The sequence below is a fragment of the Salmo salar genome, chromosome 02 (genome assembly GCF_965601325.2).
Source record: "Salmo salar chromosome 02, fSalSal1, whole genome shotgun sequence".
Lineage (NCBI taxonomy): Eukaryota > Metazoa > Chordata > Actinopteri > Salmoniformes > Salmonidae > Salmo > Salmo salar.
In genome coordinates, this window is record NC_138292.1 from 12,016,025 (window position 1) to 12,033,440 (window position 17,416).

The 17,416-nt window shown below is 45.8% G+C and overlaps 1 protein-coding gene across 2 annotated transcripts; it reads right to left on the minus strand.

Moving 5' to 3' along the window:
- Window positions 1-375: 375 nt before the first annotated feature.
- Window positions 376-17,314, minus strand: LOC145860001 (retinoic acid receptor RXR-beta-A). 2 transcript variants are annotated; one of them, XM_082959725.1, is made up of 12 exons: window positions 17,141-17,314; window positions 15,987-16,183; window positions 15,600-15,744; window positions 12,422-12,601; window positions 10,149-10,172; window positions 9,616-9,773; window positions 9,101-9,230; window positions 3,817-3,943; window positions 2,841-2,882; window positions 2,644-2,735; window positions 2,452-2,557; window positions 376-821 (listed from the first exon to the last, which is right to left on the minus strand). In XM_082959725.1, exons 2-12 carry the CDS (start codon window positions 16,125-16,127, stop codon window positions 674-676), a joined length of 1,293 nt encoding a protein of 430 aa, XP_082815851.1. In that variant the 5' UTR covers window positions 16,128-16,183; window positions 17,141-17,314; the 3' UTR covers window positions 376-673. The 2 variants fall into 2 exon arrangements, with proteins under 2 accessions (XP_082815851.1, XP_082815847.1); XM_082959721.1 differs by having other exon boundaries at window positions 9,616-9,776.
- Window positions 17,315-17,416: the final 102 nt, after the last annotated feature.

Sequence of the window (17,416 nt, forward strand, 5' to 3'; positions counted from 1 at the left end):
GTTCCATTGTGATTCACCTACTCCTTTTGTATCCCGGGTTTATTGTTAACGTGTTGCTTTCTGGTCATCTGAGAGGGATACAAAACCACTAGGAGCTGAAAGTCAGACACATGTTACGCAGTGAGCGCTCACTTGGTACAGTAATGTACTTTCCCAAGATTTGACAATAAAACATGTTTTTCATGTTTTTTCAAAAAGATTTTGTTCCAATTACAAATGATAAAAAGGTAGAATTACAGTCTGGTTGCATCCAGGTTACCTTCATTTTAAAAACAGGTTAAGGGGGGAGATCACTTACCAGACCTTAACTTTATCATTTGGGGTTCGTCTAAAAAGCATTAACATAGTTATATAAAAACATATATCCAAATTGTAGCTTCGATAAGCCAGAGTAAGGGAACTAAAGGTTCCAATTTAAAAAAAAGTCTTTACTTTTTTAATCTCAGTTATTCAAGAAGTTATATTAATATATAGCACCAGCCTGTAGATCACAAGTCTTGGGGATGTATGTTCTGAAAGAGACAATGTGGTGAACTAAATAGCATAACCCAGACAGCAGTGAGACAAAATGCTGAATTCCCCAAAGAACTAAAAGTGCAGTCCCACTCCAGCAAATTCCCAGACCCAAGCTATCTAACCCCGGCCACAGAACACCTCTCCTCTCCTACCACCTCTATGCCAACTGATGAGGTGCTTCAAGCATTTCCATGAGGAACGTGTCGATAGGGGTGTCACCAATCAGCTTGAAGAAGAACAGGTGCTCCAAACACTTCAAACCAATAGAACGCAGTGCTGGCAGCCTGAGGAGGAGCTTAGCAAACCTGAGGGGGAGGGGTGAAGAGTGAGGGAATGAAATAACGGGACATTAATAAGCTACATGAAAGCAGCAGCAACACTCCTAGCTCTTACAGGCTCAGTTAGCAGCACAACTACAGGAGAGCAGATTAGTACAGTGAGGGAAAAAAGTATTTGATCCCCTGCTGATTTTGTACGTTTGCCCACTGACAAAGAAATTATCAGTCTATAATTTTAATGGTAGGTTTATTTGAACAGTGAGAGACAGAATAACAAAAAATCCAGAAAAACGCTATAAATTGATTTGCATTTTAATGAGGGAAATAAGTATTTGACCCCTCTGCAAAACATGACTTAGTACTTGGTGGCAAAACCCTTCTTGGCAATCACAGAGGTCAGATGTTTCTTGTAATTGGCCACCAGGTTTGCACACATCTCAGGAGGGATTTTGTCCCACTGCTCTTTGCAGATCTTCTCCAAGTCATTAAGGTTTTGAGGCTGCAGTTTAGCAACTCGAACCTTCAGCAAGATTTGACGGTACATGGCCCCGTCCATCGTCCCTTTGATGCGGTGAAGTTGTCCTGTCCCCTTAGCAGCAAAACACTCCCAAATCATAATGTTTCCACCTCCATGTTTGACGGTGGAGATGGTGTTCTTGGGGTCATAGGCAGCATTGCTCCTCCTCCAAACACGGCGAGTTGAGTTGATACCAAAGAGCTCCATTTTGGTCTCATCTGACCACAACACTTTCACCCAGTTGTCCTCTGAATCATTCAGATGTTCATTGGCAAACTTCAGACGGGCATGTATATGTGCTTTCTTGAGCAGGGGGACCTTGCGGGCGCTGCAGGATTTCAGTCCTTCACGGCGTAGTGTGTTACCAATTGTTTGGTGACTATGGTCCCAGCTGCCTTGAGATCATTGACATGATCCTCCCGTGTTGTTCTGGGCTGATTCCTCACCGTTCTCATGATCATTGCAACTCCACAAGGTGAGATCTTGCATGGAGCCCCAGGCCGAGGGAGATTGACAGTTCTTTTGTGTTTCTTCCATTTGCGAATAATCGCACCAACTGTTGTCACCTTCTCACCAAGCTGCTTGGCGATGGTCTTGTAGCCCATTCCAGCCTTGTGTAGGTCTACAATCTTGTCCCTGACATCCTTGGAGAGCTCTTTGGTCTTGGCCATGGTGGAGAGTTTGGAATCTGATTGATTGATTGCTTCTGTGGACAGGTGTCTTTTATACAGGTAACAAACTGAGATTAGGAGCACTCCCTTTAAGAGTGTGCTCCTAATCTCAGCTCGTTACCTGTATAAAAGACACCTGGGAGCCAGAAATCTTTCTGATTGAGAGGGGGTCAAATACTTATTTCCCTCATTAAAATGCAAATGAATTTATAACATTTTTGCCATGCGGTTTTCTGGATTTTTGTTGTTGTTATTCTGTCTCTCACTGTTCAAATAAACCTACCATTAAAATTATAGACTGATCAATTCTGTCAGTGGGCAAACGTACAAAATCAGCAGGGGATCAAATACTTTTTTCCCTCACTGTACGTATTGTTTTACACAAAATACAAATGTATTTATCCAGGATGTACATGCCTTTTAGTGTATGAGATACTAGTACTAATTCATGTAGCACATGAAAGCCTACCTTCCCTGCTGCTCTGGGTATTTCTGCTTGCAGTAGGCTTCCAGTGACGCATAGACCTTCTCTCTCAGGAGCTCCACCTCTCCGGTGTTGGACAGACCTTTAGCGTCTGAGGGAGGGACACAGTTATTGGAAGGAAACCATGACAGTAAAGGTAACATTGTGTATGAGGGACTAATGGTAACAATAGAGCACCTGGGTTGAAGAGGACGATGGCACGGAGGCAGCCCAGCTCTGTCTTGTCCATCTGCATGTCTCTCATCTTACTGACCAGCTCAGTGAGAACCCTACAGGAGGCCGGAAAGAGAGGTGGAGAGAGTTTTCTACATAGATATACACTTGGTGTGTGTGTGTGTGTGTGTGTGTGTGTGTGTGTGTGTGTAGGTTATTACCGGTCAAATATGGCTCCCACCTCAGCACTCTGCACACTCTCCCTGTGGGGGACAATTAGTGTGTTATCACATTATGATGATCACAGAATTTAATACAACACTGTTATTATATACCTCTATGGTAATTATGCTATTATTAGAATATTGTACGTTTTCCCTATTAGTGGTTAATGTTATGGGAAGCTGATCCTAGGTCTGTACCTAGGGGAAATTTAACCACATATCATGTGCCTACCTGTCAAAGATGGCCGCCACCCCTGCACTGTGTGCCTACCTGTCAAAGACGGCCGCCACCCCTGCACTGTGTGCCTACCTGTCAAAGACGGCCGCCACCCCTGCACTGTGTGCCTACCTGTCAAAGACGGCCGCCACCCCTGCACTGTGTGCCTACCTGTCAAAGACGGCCGCCACCCCTGCACTGTGTGCCTACCTGTCAAAGACGGCCGCCACCCCTGCACTGTGTGCCTACCTGTCAAAGACGGCCGCCACCCCTGCACTGTGTAACTACCTGTCAAAGACGGCCGCCACCCCTGCACTGTGTGCCTACCTGTCAAAGACGGCCGCCACCCCTGCACTGTGTGCCTACCTGTCAAAGACGGCCGCCACCCCTGCACTGTGTGCCTACCTGTCAAAGACGGCCGCCACCCCTGCACTGTGTGCCTACCTGTCAAAGACGGCCGCCACCCCTGCACTGTGTGCCTACCTGTCAAAGACGGCCGCCACCCCTGCACTGTGTGCCTACCTGTCAAAGACGGCCGCCACCCCTGCACTGTGTGCCTACCTGTCAAAGACGGCCGCCACCCCTGCACTGTGTGCCTACCTGTCAAAGACGGCCGCCACCCCTGCACTGTGTAACTACCTGTCAAAGACGGCCGCCACCCCTGCACTGTGTAACTACCTGTCAAAGACGGCCGCCACCCCTGCACTGTGTGCCTACCTGTCAAAGACGGCCGCCACCCCTGCACTGTGTAACTACCTGTCAAAGATGGCCGCCACCCCTGCACTATGTGCGTTGTCCCGGTGTAGCTCATTGGCCAGCAGGACCCCGTCCTTCACAGCGATGGAGCGGTGGGAGAAGGAGGCGATCAGAAGTTCATTCCACCCTGACACACACAGGAGAAAAAGAGAGGGGAGAAGACAGGAGAGGAGCAGAAGAGGGAGAAGAGACCGAAGGGACGGGACAGATATACAGGACGGAAGAGCGGAGAGAATCAGAGAAGGGAGGAGGAGAGACATCAACAACCTCTGGGGCATTTTCTACTGTCCAACAGAGTTAACTCATGGTGCTACTGATAAGATGGATTAATAATGTATCAAGTGATAGACCATGGATTGCTTGTTGCTCACTTACTCTACATGGTCAAAAGTATGTGGACATCCCTTGAAATTAGTGGATTCGGCTATTTCAACATTTCTGCTACAATAGCCCCCTGACGAAGGACAGTGAAAGACATTTATGCTACAATAGCCCTCTGGCGAAGGATGGATAAAGCACAAGAATAAAGCATACAATTAGCGGCTGCAGGCTGCTCTTTATATTTATATATATATATCTCAAAAAAATAAAGGGAACACTTAAACAACACATCCTAGATCTGAATGAAAGAAATAATCTTATTAAATACTTTTTTTCTTTACATAGTTGAATGTGCTGACAACAAAAACACACAAAAATAATCAATGGAAATCCAATTTATCAACCCATGGAGGTCTGGATTTGGAGTCACACTCAAAATTAAAGTGGAAAACCACACTACAGGCTGATCCAACTTTGATGTAATGTCCTTAAAACAAGTCAAAATGAGGCTCAGTAGTGTGTGTGGTCTCCACGTGACTGTATGACCTCCCTACAACGCCTGGGCATGCTCCTGATGAGGTGGCGGATGATCTCCTGAGGGATCTCCTCCCAGACCTGGACTAAAGCATCCGCCAACTCCTGGACAGTCTGTGGTGCAACGTGGCGTTGGTGGATGAAGCGAGACATGATGTCCCAGATGTGCTCAATTGGATTCAGGTCTGGGGAACGGGCAGGCCAGTCCATAGCATCAATGCCTTCCTCTTGCAGGAACTGCTGACACACTCCAGCCACATGAGGTCTAGCATTGTCTTGCATTAGGAGGAACCCAGGGCCAACCGCACCAGCATATGGTCTCACAAGGGGTCTGAGGATCTCATCTCGGTACCTAATGGCAGTCAGGCTACCTCTGGCGAGCACATGGAGGGCTGTGCGGCCCCCCAAAGAAATGTCACCCCACACCATAACTGACCCACCGCCAAACCGGTCATGCTGGAGGATGTTGCAGGCAGCAGAACGTTCTCCACGGCGTCTCCAGACTCTGTCACGTCTGTCACGTGCTCAGTGTGAACCTGCTTTCATCTGTGAAGAGCACAGGGCGCCAGTGGCGAATTTGCCAATCTTGATGTTCTCTGGCAAATGCCAAACGTCCTGCACGGTGTTGGGCTGTAAGCACAACCCCCACCTGTGGACATCGGGCCATCATACCACCCTCATGGAGTCTGTTTCTGACCGTTTGAGCAGACACATGCACATTTGTGGCCTGCTGGAGGTCATTTTGCAGGGCTCTGGCAGTGCTTCCCCTGCTCCTCCTTGCACAAAGGCGGAGATAGCAGTCCTGCTGCTGGGTTGTTGCCCTCCTACGGCCTCCTCCACGTCTCCTGATGTACTGGCCTGTCTCCTGGTAGCGCCTCCATGCTCTGGACACTACGCTGACAGACACAGCAAACCTTCTTGCCTCAGCTCGCATTGATATGCCATCCTGGATGAGCTGCACTACCTGAGCCACTTGTGTGGGTTGTAGACTCCGTCTCATGCTACCACTAGAGTGAAAGCACCGCCAGCATTCAAAAGTGACCAAAACATCAGCCAGGAAGCATAGGAACTGAGAAGTTGTCTGTGGTCCCCACCTGCAGAACCACTCCTTTATTGAGGGTGTCTTGCTAATTGCCTATAATTTCCACCTGTTGTCTATTCCATTTGCACAACAGCATGTGAAGTTTATTGTCAATCAGTGTTGCTTCCTAAGTGGACAGTTTGATTTCACAGAAGTGTGATTGACTTGGAGTTACATTGTGTTGTTTAAGTGTTCCCTTTATTTTTTTGAGCAGTATATGTATATATACTGCTCAATATATATGTATATATATATATAGTACCAGTCAAAAGCTTGGACATTGTAAAATAATAGTGAAGACATCAAAACTATGAAATAACACATATGGAATCATACAGTAGCCAAAAAAGTGTTAAATCAAAATATATTTTATATTTGAGATCTTTGCATTGATGATCGCTTTGCACAATCTTGGCATTCTCTCAACCAGCTTTATGAGGTAGTCACCTAGAATGCATTTCTCAGGTGTGCCTTGTTAAAAGTTAATTTTTTGGAATTTCTTCCCTTCTTAATGTGTTTGAGCCAATCAGTTGTGTTGTGACAAGGTAGGGGTGGTATACAGAAGATAGCCCTATTTGGTAAAAGACCAAGTCCATATTATGGCAAGAACAGCTCAAATAAGCAAAGAGAAATGACAGTCCATAATTAATGAAGACATGCAGGTCAGTCAATCCTGACAATTTCAATAACTTTTAAAGTGCAGTCACAAAAACCAAGCGCTTTGATGAAACTGTCTCATCGCCGCAGGAAAGGAAGACCCAGAGTTAACTCTAATGAACTTATCCTCTGCAGCAGAGGTCACTGTGACTCAGATTGCAGCCCAAATAAATGCTTCACAAAGTTCAAGTAACAGACATCTAAACAGCAACTGTTCAGAGGAGACTGCATGAATCAGGCGTTCATGGTCAAATTGCTGCAAAGAAACCATTACTAAAGGACACCAACAAAAATAAGAGACTTACTTAGGCCAAGAAACACGAGCAATGAATATTAGACCGGTGGAAATCTGTCCTTTGGTCTGATGAGTTCAAATTTTAGATCTTTGGTTCCAACCGCCGTGTTTTGTGAGACGCAGAGTAAGTGAACAGGTGATCTCTGCATGTGTGGTTTCCAACGTGAAGCATGAAGAAGGTGGTGCGATGGTGCTTTGCTGGTGACACCGTCTGTGATTTATTTAGAATTCAAGGCACTCGTAACCAGCATGGCTACCACAGCATTCTGTAAGGATACTCCATCCCATCTGGTTTGCGCTTAGTTGGACTATCATTTGTTTTTCAACAGGACAATGGCCCAACACACCTCCGGGCTGTGTAATGGCTATTTGACCAAGAAGGAGAGTGATGGAGTGCTGCATCAGATGACCTGGCCCCCACAATCACCTGACCTCAACCCAACTGAGATGGTGTGGGATAAGTTGGACCGCAGAGTTGAGAAAAAGCAGCCAACAAATGCTCAGCATATGTGGGAACTCCTTCAAGACTGTTGGAAAAGCATTCCAGGTGAAGCTGGTTGAGAGAATGCCATGAGTGTGCAAAGCTGTCATCAAGGCAAAGGGTGGCTACTTTGAAGAATCTAAAATATAAAGCATTTTGATTTGTTTAACACTTTTTTGGTTACTACACGATTCTATGTGTGTTATTTCATAGTTTTTATGTGTTCACTATTATTCTACAATGTAGAAAATGGTTTAAAAAAATGTTTTTAAAAACCTTGAACGAGTAGGTGTCTGAAAACTTTTGACTGGTACTGTATATATTAAACCCCCCCACACATATTTGGGTACTAAACCATTTATTATTTTAAATATTAAATAAAGAATGATGGAGCAATCTCTTCTCGCCTCTTCACTGTTGACATTGAGACTGGTGTTTTGTGGGTACTATTTAATGAAGCTGCCAGTTGAGGATTTGAGGTGTCTGTTTCTCAAACCTCTTGCTCAGTTGTGCACCAGGGCCTCCCACTCCTCTTTCTAAACAGCCAGTTTGTGCTGTTCTGTGAAGGCAGTAGTACACAGCGTTGTATGAGATCTTCAGTTTCTTGGCAATTTCTCACATGGAATAGCCTTCATTTCTCAGAACAAGAATAGACTGACGAGTTTGAGAAGAAAGTTATTTGTTTCTGGCCATTTTGAGCCTGTAATCGAACCCACAAATGCTGATGCTCCAGATACTCAACTAGTCTAAAGGCGGCCAGTTTTATTGCTTCTTTAAATCAGAACAACAGTTTTCAGCTGTGCTAACATAATTGCAAAAGGGTTTTCTAATGATCAATTAGCCTTTTAAAATTATAAACTTGGATTAGCCAACACAATGTGCCATTGGAACACAGGAGTGATGGTTGCTGATAATGGGCCTCTGTACATCTATGTAGATATTCCTTTTATTTTTATTTTTTTTAATCAGCCGTTTCTAGCTACAATAGTAATTTACAACATTAACAATGTCTACACTGTATTTCTGATCAATTTGATGTTATTTTAATGGACAAAAAAATGTCACTTCTTTCAAAAACAAGGACATTTCTAAGTGACCCCAAACTTTTGAACAGTAGTGTATGGTCTTGTTTTATAATAGCAGGATATATGGTCTTGTTTTATAATAGCAGGATATATGGTCTTGTTTTATAATAGCAGGATATATGGTCTTGTTTTATAATAGCAGGATATATGTCTTGTTTTATAATAACAGGATATATGGTCTTGTTTTATAATAGCAGGATATATGGTCTTGTTTTATAATAGCAGGATGTATGGTCTTGTTTTATAATAGCAGGATATATGTCTTGTTTTATAATAGCAGGCTATATGGTCTTGTTTTATAATAGCAGGATATATGGTCTTGTTTTATAATAGCAGGATATATGTCTTGTTTTATAATAGCAGGATATATGGTTTTGTTTTATAATAGCAGGATATATGGTTTTGTTTTATAATAGCAGGATATATGGTCTTGTTTTATAATAGCAGGATATATGGTCTTGTTTTATAATAGCAGGATATATGGTCTTGTTTTATAATAGCAGGATATATGGTCTTGTTTTATAATAGCAGGATATATGGTCTTGTTTTATAATAGCAGGATATATGTCTTGTTTTATAATAGCAGGATATATGTGCATGTAATACAATTGCTAGATGTTAGGAATAATCTCACAATAGGGGCAGCTCCTTCTCTATGATCAGTCGTTTTGGGCTCTGCACTGGTAGATAAATGTACGCTATCATATGCACTACTCTGGTTGCCTCTCGAATGAATACAGGAACAGAAAATCACTTGTAAATTCTATTCTTTGAGACAGTGCATATCACATCCAGCCTCCTGATGTCTCCCTCCCTCCAGACAGTGGTACCTGCACGCAGGAGGATGACCTGGTCGTCCAGGGGCAGCTCAGAGAAATGGGGGATCCTCTTGGCCCACTCCACCAATGCAAACAGCTGCTTGTCTGCAGTCTGGCAGATGTTTGTCACCGCATCATGGGGCTAAAACACACAAAAAAGATACAAAAATGCCAAAAAATGCAATAACAACAATAACAGACCCTAAAAGCCAATGCTGAAGCTAGAAATAATGCAATAATCACGAGTAGGAAAGAAAATGCTTTTAATCTCCATGCTAAAGAGACAGCAGTTTATCTAACGTTTTTAAAGAATATTCGTCCCAAGAGCTGAGTAGTAGGCTATGAATCACCGAGGCAGATAATTCCTTTAACTGACACCGCAACATTTCCAGAAACTTTCCCGGGTGGAGGACTCCCTGAGTTAGGATCAAACACAGAAGAAATCCTCCAACCACAATTTCCGGAAAATATGGGAATTTTGCAACCCTAATACTGATCCAGGCAACAGTATAGCCCTGTATACTCACAGAGCTACCAGCGGAGCCTGCATCTGAGTGGAGCTCCGCCCTTTGCTCCACGGACGTCTCTGCCTCCAAGATCTTCTCCACGGGCATCTCCTCGTTCACAGCACTGCTGCACTCCAGTCCCTCCTCTCGCTCCCTGATCCTCTGACGCTCCTCCTGGACTGCTGCACCCCGCCATGCATCCAAACACACCACAGAGCCAGGAGAGGAGGGAGAGACGGGAGACAGGAAGAGGGGTGTGGGTTAATAGGAGAGAGGGACGGGAGGGATTCACAAGGTTAGAAAAGACAAAGAGACAGAAGAAAGGAAAGGAGGAAGCCCTATTGTGCCCATCTTAACTCCTGTTAGGCTTCATCCAAACAGGGTGAAAGGTCAAATTGGTATATTTTATATAACAATGCATTCATTTCTTAGCCAATGTGTTGTGAGAATTAGTCTACCAGTGTGTGCCAAGCATTTGTTATTTAATTGCACCCTCTCAATACCACATCCAATCATATTTCATCTCTCCATTCTCCCAATGTCTTTATCCTTACATTTCTGACGTTCATCTTGGACCACTATAGAAAGAGGGAGAGAAAGAATAGGGGAAAAGGAAGAGGGAGAGAGGGGTTAGTTATATGAACCTACCCCCATATGCTCTCCCCCTGTTTTGTTAATGACTTTGAAAACAACGCACCATCCCCCCACACAATACAATGATCAAATAGAAGTTATCGTCAAAGGTTTTACTGGGCTAGGTCAATATTCAACATAACTCAATCATTTCACCAAATGATTCTGGGCTTTGAACTATACCCTTTTACAACGGCCTACTTCACAATTCAATTTAAAATGTCATTCATTAAAGAAAATGTAGTCAAGTTTGAGATTCTGCAGGTATAAAAAACATGTTTCTCAATCGCTCCCTCCTCCAATTTTATTCATGTTTCCCTTTCAAAAGCACTCCTACAAACTCTCAAAGTTGAAAAATATGAATGGCCCAAAACCATTAGGCTCTGCTCCAAATGTTCAGTCCCTCCCTTCCCTCTTCATGCCCATAGCCAGACGTTCTGTCCTTCCCTATCTTCCCTCTTCATGCCCATAGCCAGACGTTCAGTCCTTCCCTATCTTCCCTCTTCATGCCCATAGCCAGACGTTCTGTCCTTCCCTATCTTCCCTCTTCATGCCCATAGCCAGACGTTCAGTCCTTCCCTATCTTCCCTCTTCATGCCCATAGCCAGACGTTCTGTCCTTCCCTACCTTCCCTCTTCATGCCCATAGCCAGACGTTCAGTCCTTCCCTACCTTCCCTCTTCATGCCCATAGCCAGACGTTCTGTCCTTCCCTATCTTCCCTCTTCATGCCCATAGCCAGACGTTCAGTCCTTCCCTATCTTCCCTCTTCATGCCCATAGCCAGACGTTCTGTCCTTCCCTATCTTCCCTCTTCATGCCCATAGCCAGACGTTCAGTCCTTCCCTATCTTCCCTCTTCATGCCCATAGCCAGACGTTCTGTCCTTCCCTACCTTCCCTCTTCATGCCCATAGCCAGACGTTCAGTCCTTCCCTACCTTCCCTCTTCATGCCCATAGCCAGACGTTCTGTCCTTCCCTACCTTCCCTCTTCATGCCCATAGCCAGACGTTCTGTCCTTCCCTACCTTCCCTCTTCATGCCCATAGCCAGACGTTCAGTCCTTCCCTACCTTCCCTCTTCATGCCCATAGCCAGACGTTCTGTCCTTCCCTACCTTCCCTCTTCATGCCCATAGCCAGACGTTCAGTCCTTCCCTACCTTCCCTCTTCATGCCCATAGCCAGACGTTCTGTCCTTCCCTACCTTCCCTCTTCATGCCCATAGCCAGACGTTCAGTCCTTCCCTACCTTCCCTCTTCATGCCCATAGCCAGACGTTCAGTCCTTCCCTATCTTCCCTCTTCATGCCCATAGCCAGACGTTCAGTCCTTCCCTACCTTCCCTCTTCATGCCCATAGCCAGACGTTCAGTCCTTCCCTCTTCATGATAATAGCCAGGTGTTCAGTCCTTCCCTATCTTCCCTCTTCATGCCCATAGCCAGACGTTCAGTCCTTCCCTACCTCCCCTCTTCATGCCCATAGCCAGACGTTCAGTCCTTCCCTACCTTCCCTCTTCATGATAATAGCCAGGTGTTCAGTCCTTCCCTACCTTCCCTCTTCATGCCCATAGCCAGACGTTCAGTCCTTCCCTACCTTCCCTCTTCATGCCCATAGCCAGACGTTCAGTCCTTCCCTACCTTCCCTCTTCATGATAATAGCCAGACGTTCTGTCCTTCCCCACCTTCCCTCTTCATGCCCATAGCCAGACGTTCAGTCCTTCCCTACCTTCCCTCTTCATGCCCATAGCCAGACGTTCAGTCCTTCCCTACCTTCCCTCTTCATACCCATAGCCAGACGTTCAGTCCTTCCCTATCTTCCCTCTTCATGCCCATAGCCAGACGTTCTGTCCTTCCCTACCTTCCCTCTTCATGCCCATAGCCAGACGTTCAGTCCTTCCCTACCTTCCCTCTTCATGCCCATAGCCAGACGTTCAGTCCTTCCCTACCTTCCCTCTTCATGCCCATAGCCAGACGTTCAGTCCTTCCCCACCTTCCCTCTTCATGCCCATAGCCAGACGTTCAGTCCTTCCCTACCTTCCCTCTTCATGCCCATAGCCAGACGTTCTGTCCTTCCCTACCTTCCCTCTTCATGCCCATAGCCAGACGTTCAGTCCTTCCCTACCTCCCCTCTTTATGATAATAGCCAGACGTTCAGAATCTTCCCTATTCATGATAATAGCCAGACGTTCAGTCCTTCCTTACCTTCCCTCTTCATGCCCATAGCCAGACACTTCTGGTAGCGACAGTACTGGCAGCGATTGCGCTGGCGCTTGTCCACCAGGCATTCTTTGTTATCCCTGCAGGTGTAGCTCAGGTCCTTGCGCACTGTGCGTTTGAAGAAGCCCTTGCAACCTTCACAGCTGTACACACCATAGTGCTTACCTGTGGGAAGGGGGAGGGGTAGACTTGTCACACCAACATTTTAAAAACGATACAACACCAGGCCAAGTAGTACCGCAGTAAACACCTTTTTTTTTTTTTAAATCAGTGACCTAGAATCCTGTTCGCCCCATCCCCCAGACGCTTGTTCACGTTTTCTAAAAATTCACACTTCTACTCAATACAACACATTAAATGTAGCTTCACACTGATCACTGTATAACAGAATACTGCATAGAATGTCTGATTTGCTAAGTTGTGCAAAGGCCTACCTGTGATTTGGCTGGAGGAATGGGAGGAAGGAATATACTCCAGTGGAGGCTGCTGAAGGGAGGACGGCTCATAATTATGACTGGAACTGTGCAAATGGAATGTCATCCAACACATAGAAAACGTGTTTGATACCATTCTGCTCCAGCCATTACCACCAGCCCGTCCTTCCCAATAAGGTGCTACCAACCTCCAGTGATATACTGTACATGCATAATGATCTGCAAGTCATCGTCTCAGTAAGAGGAAAACACTGCATGAAACCTTTACTCTTCAGTTAACACAGACACACTGTCTCCCTCACACACACACCACACTTGCTGTCTCCCACAAACACACAATGCTCCCAACTTTTAAAAACGTTCGGCACCAAACAGAATTTAAGGAGTACCAGAAAGAAATAGATGTTTTTATATAGTTTAGTCTTCCATTAGGCCAACAGTATATGAATCCTACCTTTTGAAGCACATCTCATGAGTAGCAGACCCTTTTCCTTTCTTCCTGTTCCAATCAAAATGTGCCTAAACCTACTGCCTCGGTACCAGGTTGTTAGCTAGCTAGGTAACATGACTGAACAACGTTGTTTGTTATCAAAACAATAATTAGCGACCCGGTATTAGTTTAAAATGGCTCACAATTAATGTATTTGTATTATATAAATGTGTGCAAAAGGCATCTCTGGTAATATGGGACATATTTTAGAGACAAGACGTTTTCTTTGCTGTAAAGCAGCAAGGACGCCTGTCGCCAAGCGGTCCTCCATTTTCCCTCTGACACTCAGCAGCTGCATGACCGTGAACTTGAAGTCTACTCAGACTGGTCTGTGCTCTTGGTTATAACAGGCGATGAAATGATACAATGCATCAACACTGCTCCAATGTAACAAATCTAACAACAGAAGACTAACAACAGAAGACTCATCAGGGCCTGGGTCTGATTCCCTGCTCGCCATCACGGCTAAATTATATTTGACGGTGGAATAGACGCACATGAAGAATGAACGGAGAGAAGCAGGTGAGTGAGGGGTGGGCTGGTAGGGGATGCTGAGAGAAGCAGGTGAGTGAAGGGCGGGCTGGTAGGGGATGCTGAGAGAAGCAGGTGAGTGAAGGGCGGGCTGGTAGGGGATGCTGAGAGAAGCAGGTGAGTGAAGGGCGGGCTGGTAGGGGATGCTGAGAGAAGCAGGTGAGTGAAGGGCAGGCTGGTAGGGGATGCTGAGAGAAGCAGGTGACTGAGGGGCGGGCTGGTAGGGGATGCTGAGAGAAGCAGGTGACTGAGGGGCGGGCTGGTAGGGGATGCTGAGAGAAGCAGGTGAGTGAAGGGCAGGCTGGTAGGGGATGCTGAGAGAAGCAGGTGAGTGAAGGGCGGGCTGGTAGGGGATGCTGAGAGAAGCAGGTGACTGAGGGGCGGGCTGGTAGGGGATGCTGAGAGAAGCAGGTGAGTGAGGGGCGGGCTGGTAGGGGATGCTGAGAGAAGCAGGTGAGTGAGGGGCGGGCTGGTAGGGGAAGCTGAGAGAAGCAGGTGAGTGAAGGGCAGGCTGGTAGGGGATGCTGAGAGAAGCAGGTGACTGAGGGGCGGGCTGGTAGGGGAAGCTGAGAGAAGCAGGTGAGTGAGGGGCGGGCTGGTAGGGGAAGCTGAGAGAAGCAGGTGAGTGAGGGGCGGGCTGGTAGGGGAAGCTGAGAGAAGCAGGTGACTGAGGGGCGGGCTGGTAGGGGAAGCTGAGAGAAGCAGGTGACTGAGGGGCGGGCTGGTAGGGGAAGCTGAGAGAAGCAGGTGACTGAGGGGCGGGCTGGTAGGGGAAGCTGAGAGAAGCAGGTGAGTGAGGGGCGGGCTGGTAGGGGAAGCTGAGAGAAGCAGGTGACTGAGGGGCGGGCTGGTAGGGGAAGCTGAGAGAAGCAGGTGACTGAGGGGCGGGCTGGTAGGGGAAGCTGAGAGAAGCAGGTGAGTGAGGGGCGGGCTGGTAGGGGAAGCTGAGAGAAGCAGGTGACTGAGGGGCGGGCTGGTAGGGGAAGCTGAGAGAAGCAGGTGACTGAGGGGCGGGCTGGTAGGGGAAGCTGAGAGAAGCAGGTGACTGAGGGGCGGGCTGGTAGGGGAAGCTGAGAGAAGCAGGTGACTGAGGGGCGGGCTGGTAGGGGAAGCTGAGAGAAGCAGGTGACTGAGGGGCGGGCTGGTAGGGGAAGCTGAGAGAAGCAGGTGACTGAGGGGCGGGCTGGTAGGGGAAGCGGCTGGCTGATTACAGCTGCCACACATGACCTGCTCATACAAGTGACTATTTCTTAAATTCAACTGAATTTATAAACAAAACTGACTTCATAAACATTTAATAACAGGCAGGTTCTTTAGATCGGTAGGGTTGAAAAAGTCAGTAGTATCATATGAAACAGTACTACGGTATTCTAAGTATCATGATGTTTTGGTACTGTGATATTACCGTGGTACCGGTATACACTATGTAGGAATGAGGACAGATTTCGTTTTTTGATGAGCAAAGTTACGCAGAGCTTCACTAATTAATGAATCTGCAGTGTTTCAAGTGCCTTTATTGTTTATATAGTGACAGAATCAAACAGGCCAGTAAAGAACATTGATTAGAATGATGGGGAGAGGTCAGGACACACAGCTGAAGACAGATGACAAAAAGGATTATCCTCTCTGAAATTGCCAGGGATTTAAAATAAGTCCCCGGCCCGACGTTTCACCTCTACTAACCCTGCTCTTAGTGCACAGCACTCACCAGAGGAGCGGTCTCCACAGATGGCACACATGCGTTTCTGGGAGAGCATTATCCCAGGGCTGTGTGCAGACATAGGCCTCAAGCCAAACGGGGGTTTAACATCATCCGAGCTGCTGATTGAGTGCATCCCCATTGTAGAGTTGATCTGTGCACAAACAAAAAGTGGAAAAAATACAAAATACAACAATGTTGTTATCATGACTGATTAAAACAAAATGTACATCTAGGCTATGTAGGCTAGCCTAAATGTCAGCCTTTCTGTGCGCAGCAACAAACTTCAGCACTAGTCTGAGCTCGGAAATAATGCTAGAGAATAAACGCATACAGAGTAGGATCATTCAAATGCAAAGATGAAAGCAAAACAAGGACCCTGGGTGTGTATCTCACCTGGCTACTGCTAATAGGCCCATAACCCATGGAGGGTGCCACACCAGGGGATCCCAGTGAGGGGCTGATGACTGAGAAAGGCGAGCCAAAGGTGCTGGTGGGACTGTTGGAGGCTGAACTGGTGGGCTGATGCGATGACATGGCTATTGAGCTACCCAGCGGAGAGGAGGATGATGAGTTGTCTGAAGGACAATAATCTGTTGGGGTTGAAGGTTACATTATCACAATTGATAACTATTTTTTTCAAGACTAGCTACATCATCATGTGGCCAGCGAAATGTATTCATATAAATGCCACTTGTAGGCCCCTAGCTACTTAGACAGCTGACGATATTCGGTTGATTGTAAGACATTCAGTATTCTCACTGGTCATTATTTGATCTAACAACTTACTTATCGGTAGCTAGCTAGTTAGGTTGTTCCTACTAACTAGCTAGGTAACGTTAAACTGTTTAATTAAAAATACAAAGGCCTAAATAACTGACCTGTTAGCAAGCTAGCTACCATGGAATGGGGTATGCCCGGTACTGTATTAATGATAAATACTCCTTAATCGTATCAACTGACCTTAGATTTGACAGGCCTCTCTACACATTACTAACGTTTGTTTTATTTTAGCTAGCTAGTAACTAACGTCGTAGCTAGCTAGCTATGTTCGGTAGTTAGCTAACGAGTTACCTCGCTAGGTAGTTAAATTTAAGACGGTCAGTTGACTTTAGCTAGTTAAACATTTTTATAAACACTGGTGTCATCCAAGTGTGCAAATGAGAGATCACTTTAATCCAGCGTTGGCGATGATTAAAAAGCTAACATGTACTTCTGGCTAACATTAGTAAGCAATGGTAAATTAGACCAGACGTTAGCTAACTTTAGTTAGCTAGCTAGCACGTAGCTACTGTATGTAAACTAAACATATGTATACGTTGATTGTAAGCAATTAAATATCACAGCAAGCATCGATTGTATTGAACTTTCAACCTTTTAAAAACGCACACCATGTTTCGCTAGATAACTTGCCGGCTAGCTAGCTGTTTCAAAATCATTGGTGGTAGCTAGCCAGCGAGCTAACGTTAGCTGTCCAGTTAACTAATGCTAATGTTGGCCTCAAAAAGATAAATTCGCGAGTTACAATTGGGGGAACGCAATATACTCACTAGAAACACCTTCGGCACATCGTTGTAGGTTACATAACTATTTCTAGTTGCATATTATTTGCGAAATCCAAGAGACGGACCATATACGAGGTAATAGGCCTACACTCAAACCCCGTTTACTTGATGCTGTTGTTGTTTACACGGAAAGGAAGCCATGTTGGCTCAATGCCAGTGACAGTGTCTTTAGAGCCACAATGTCTCTGGGCAGAACAGTTGCAACATGCACCAGTGGTAGGACTAACGTTTCAATTTCCGTCTATATACTGTACCTAATAT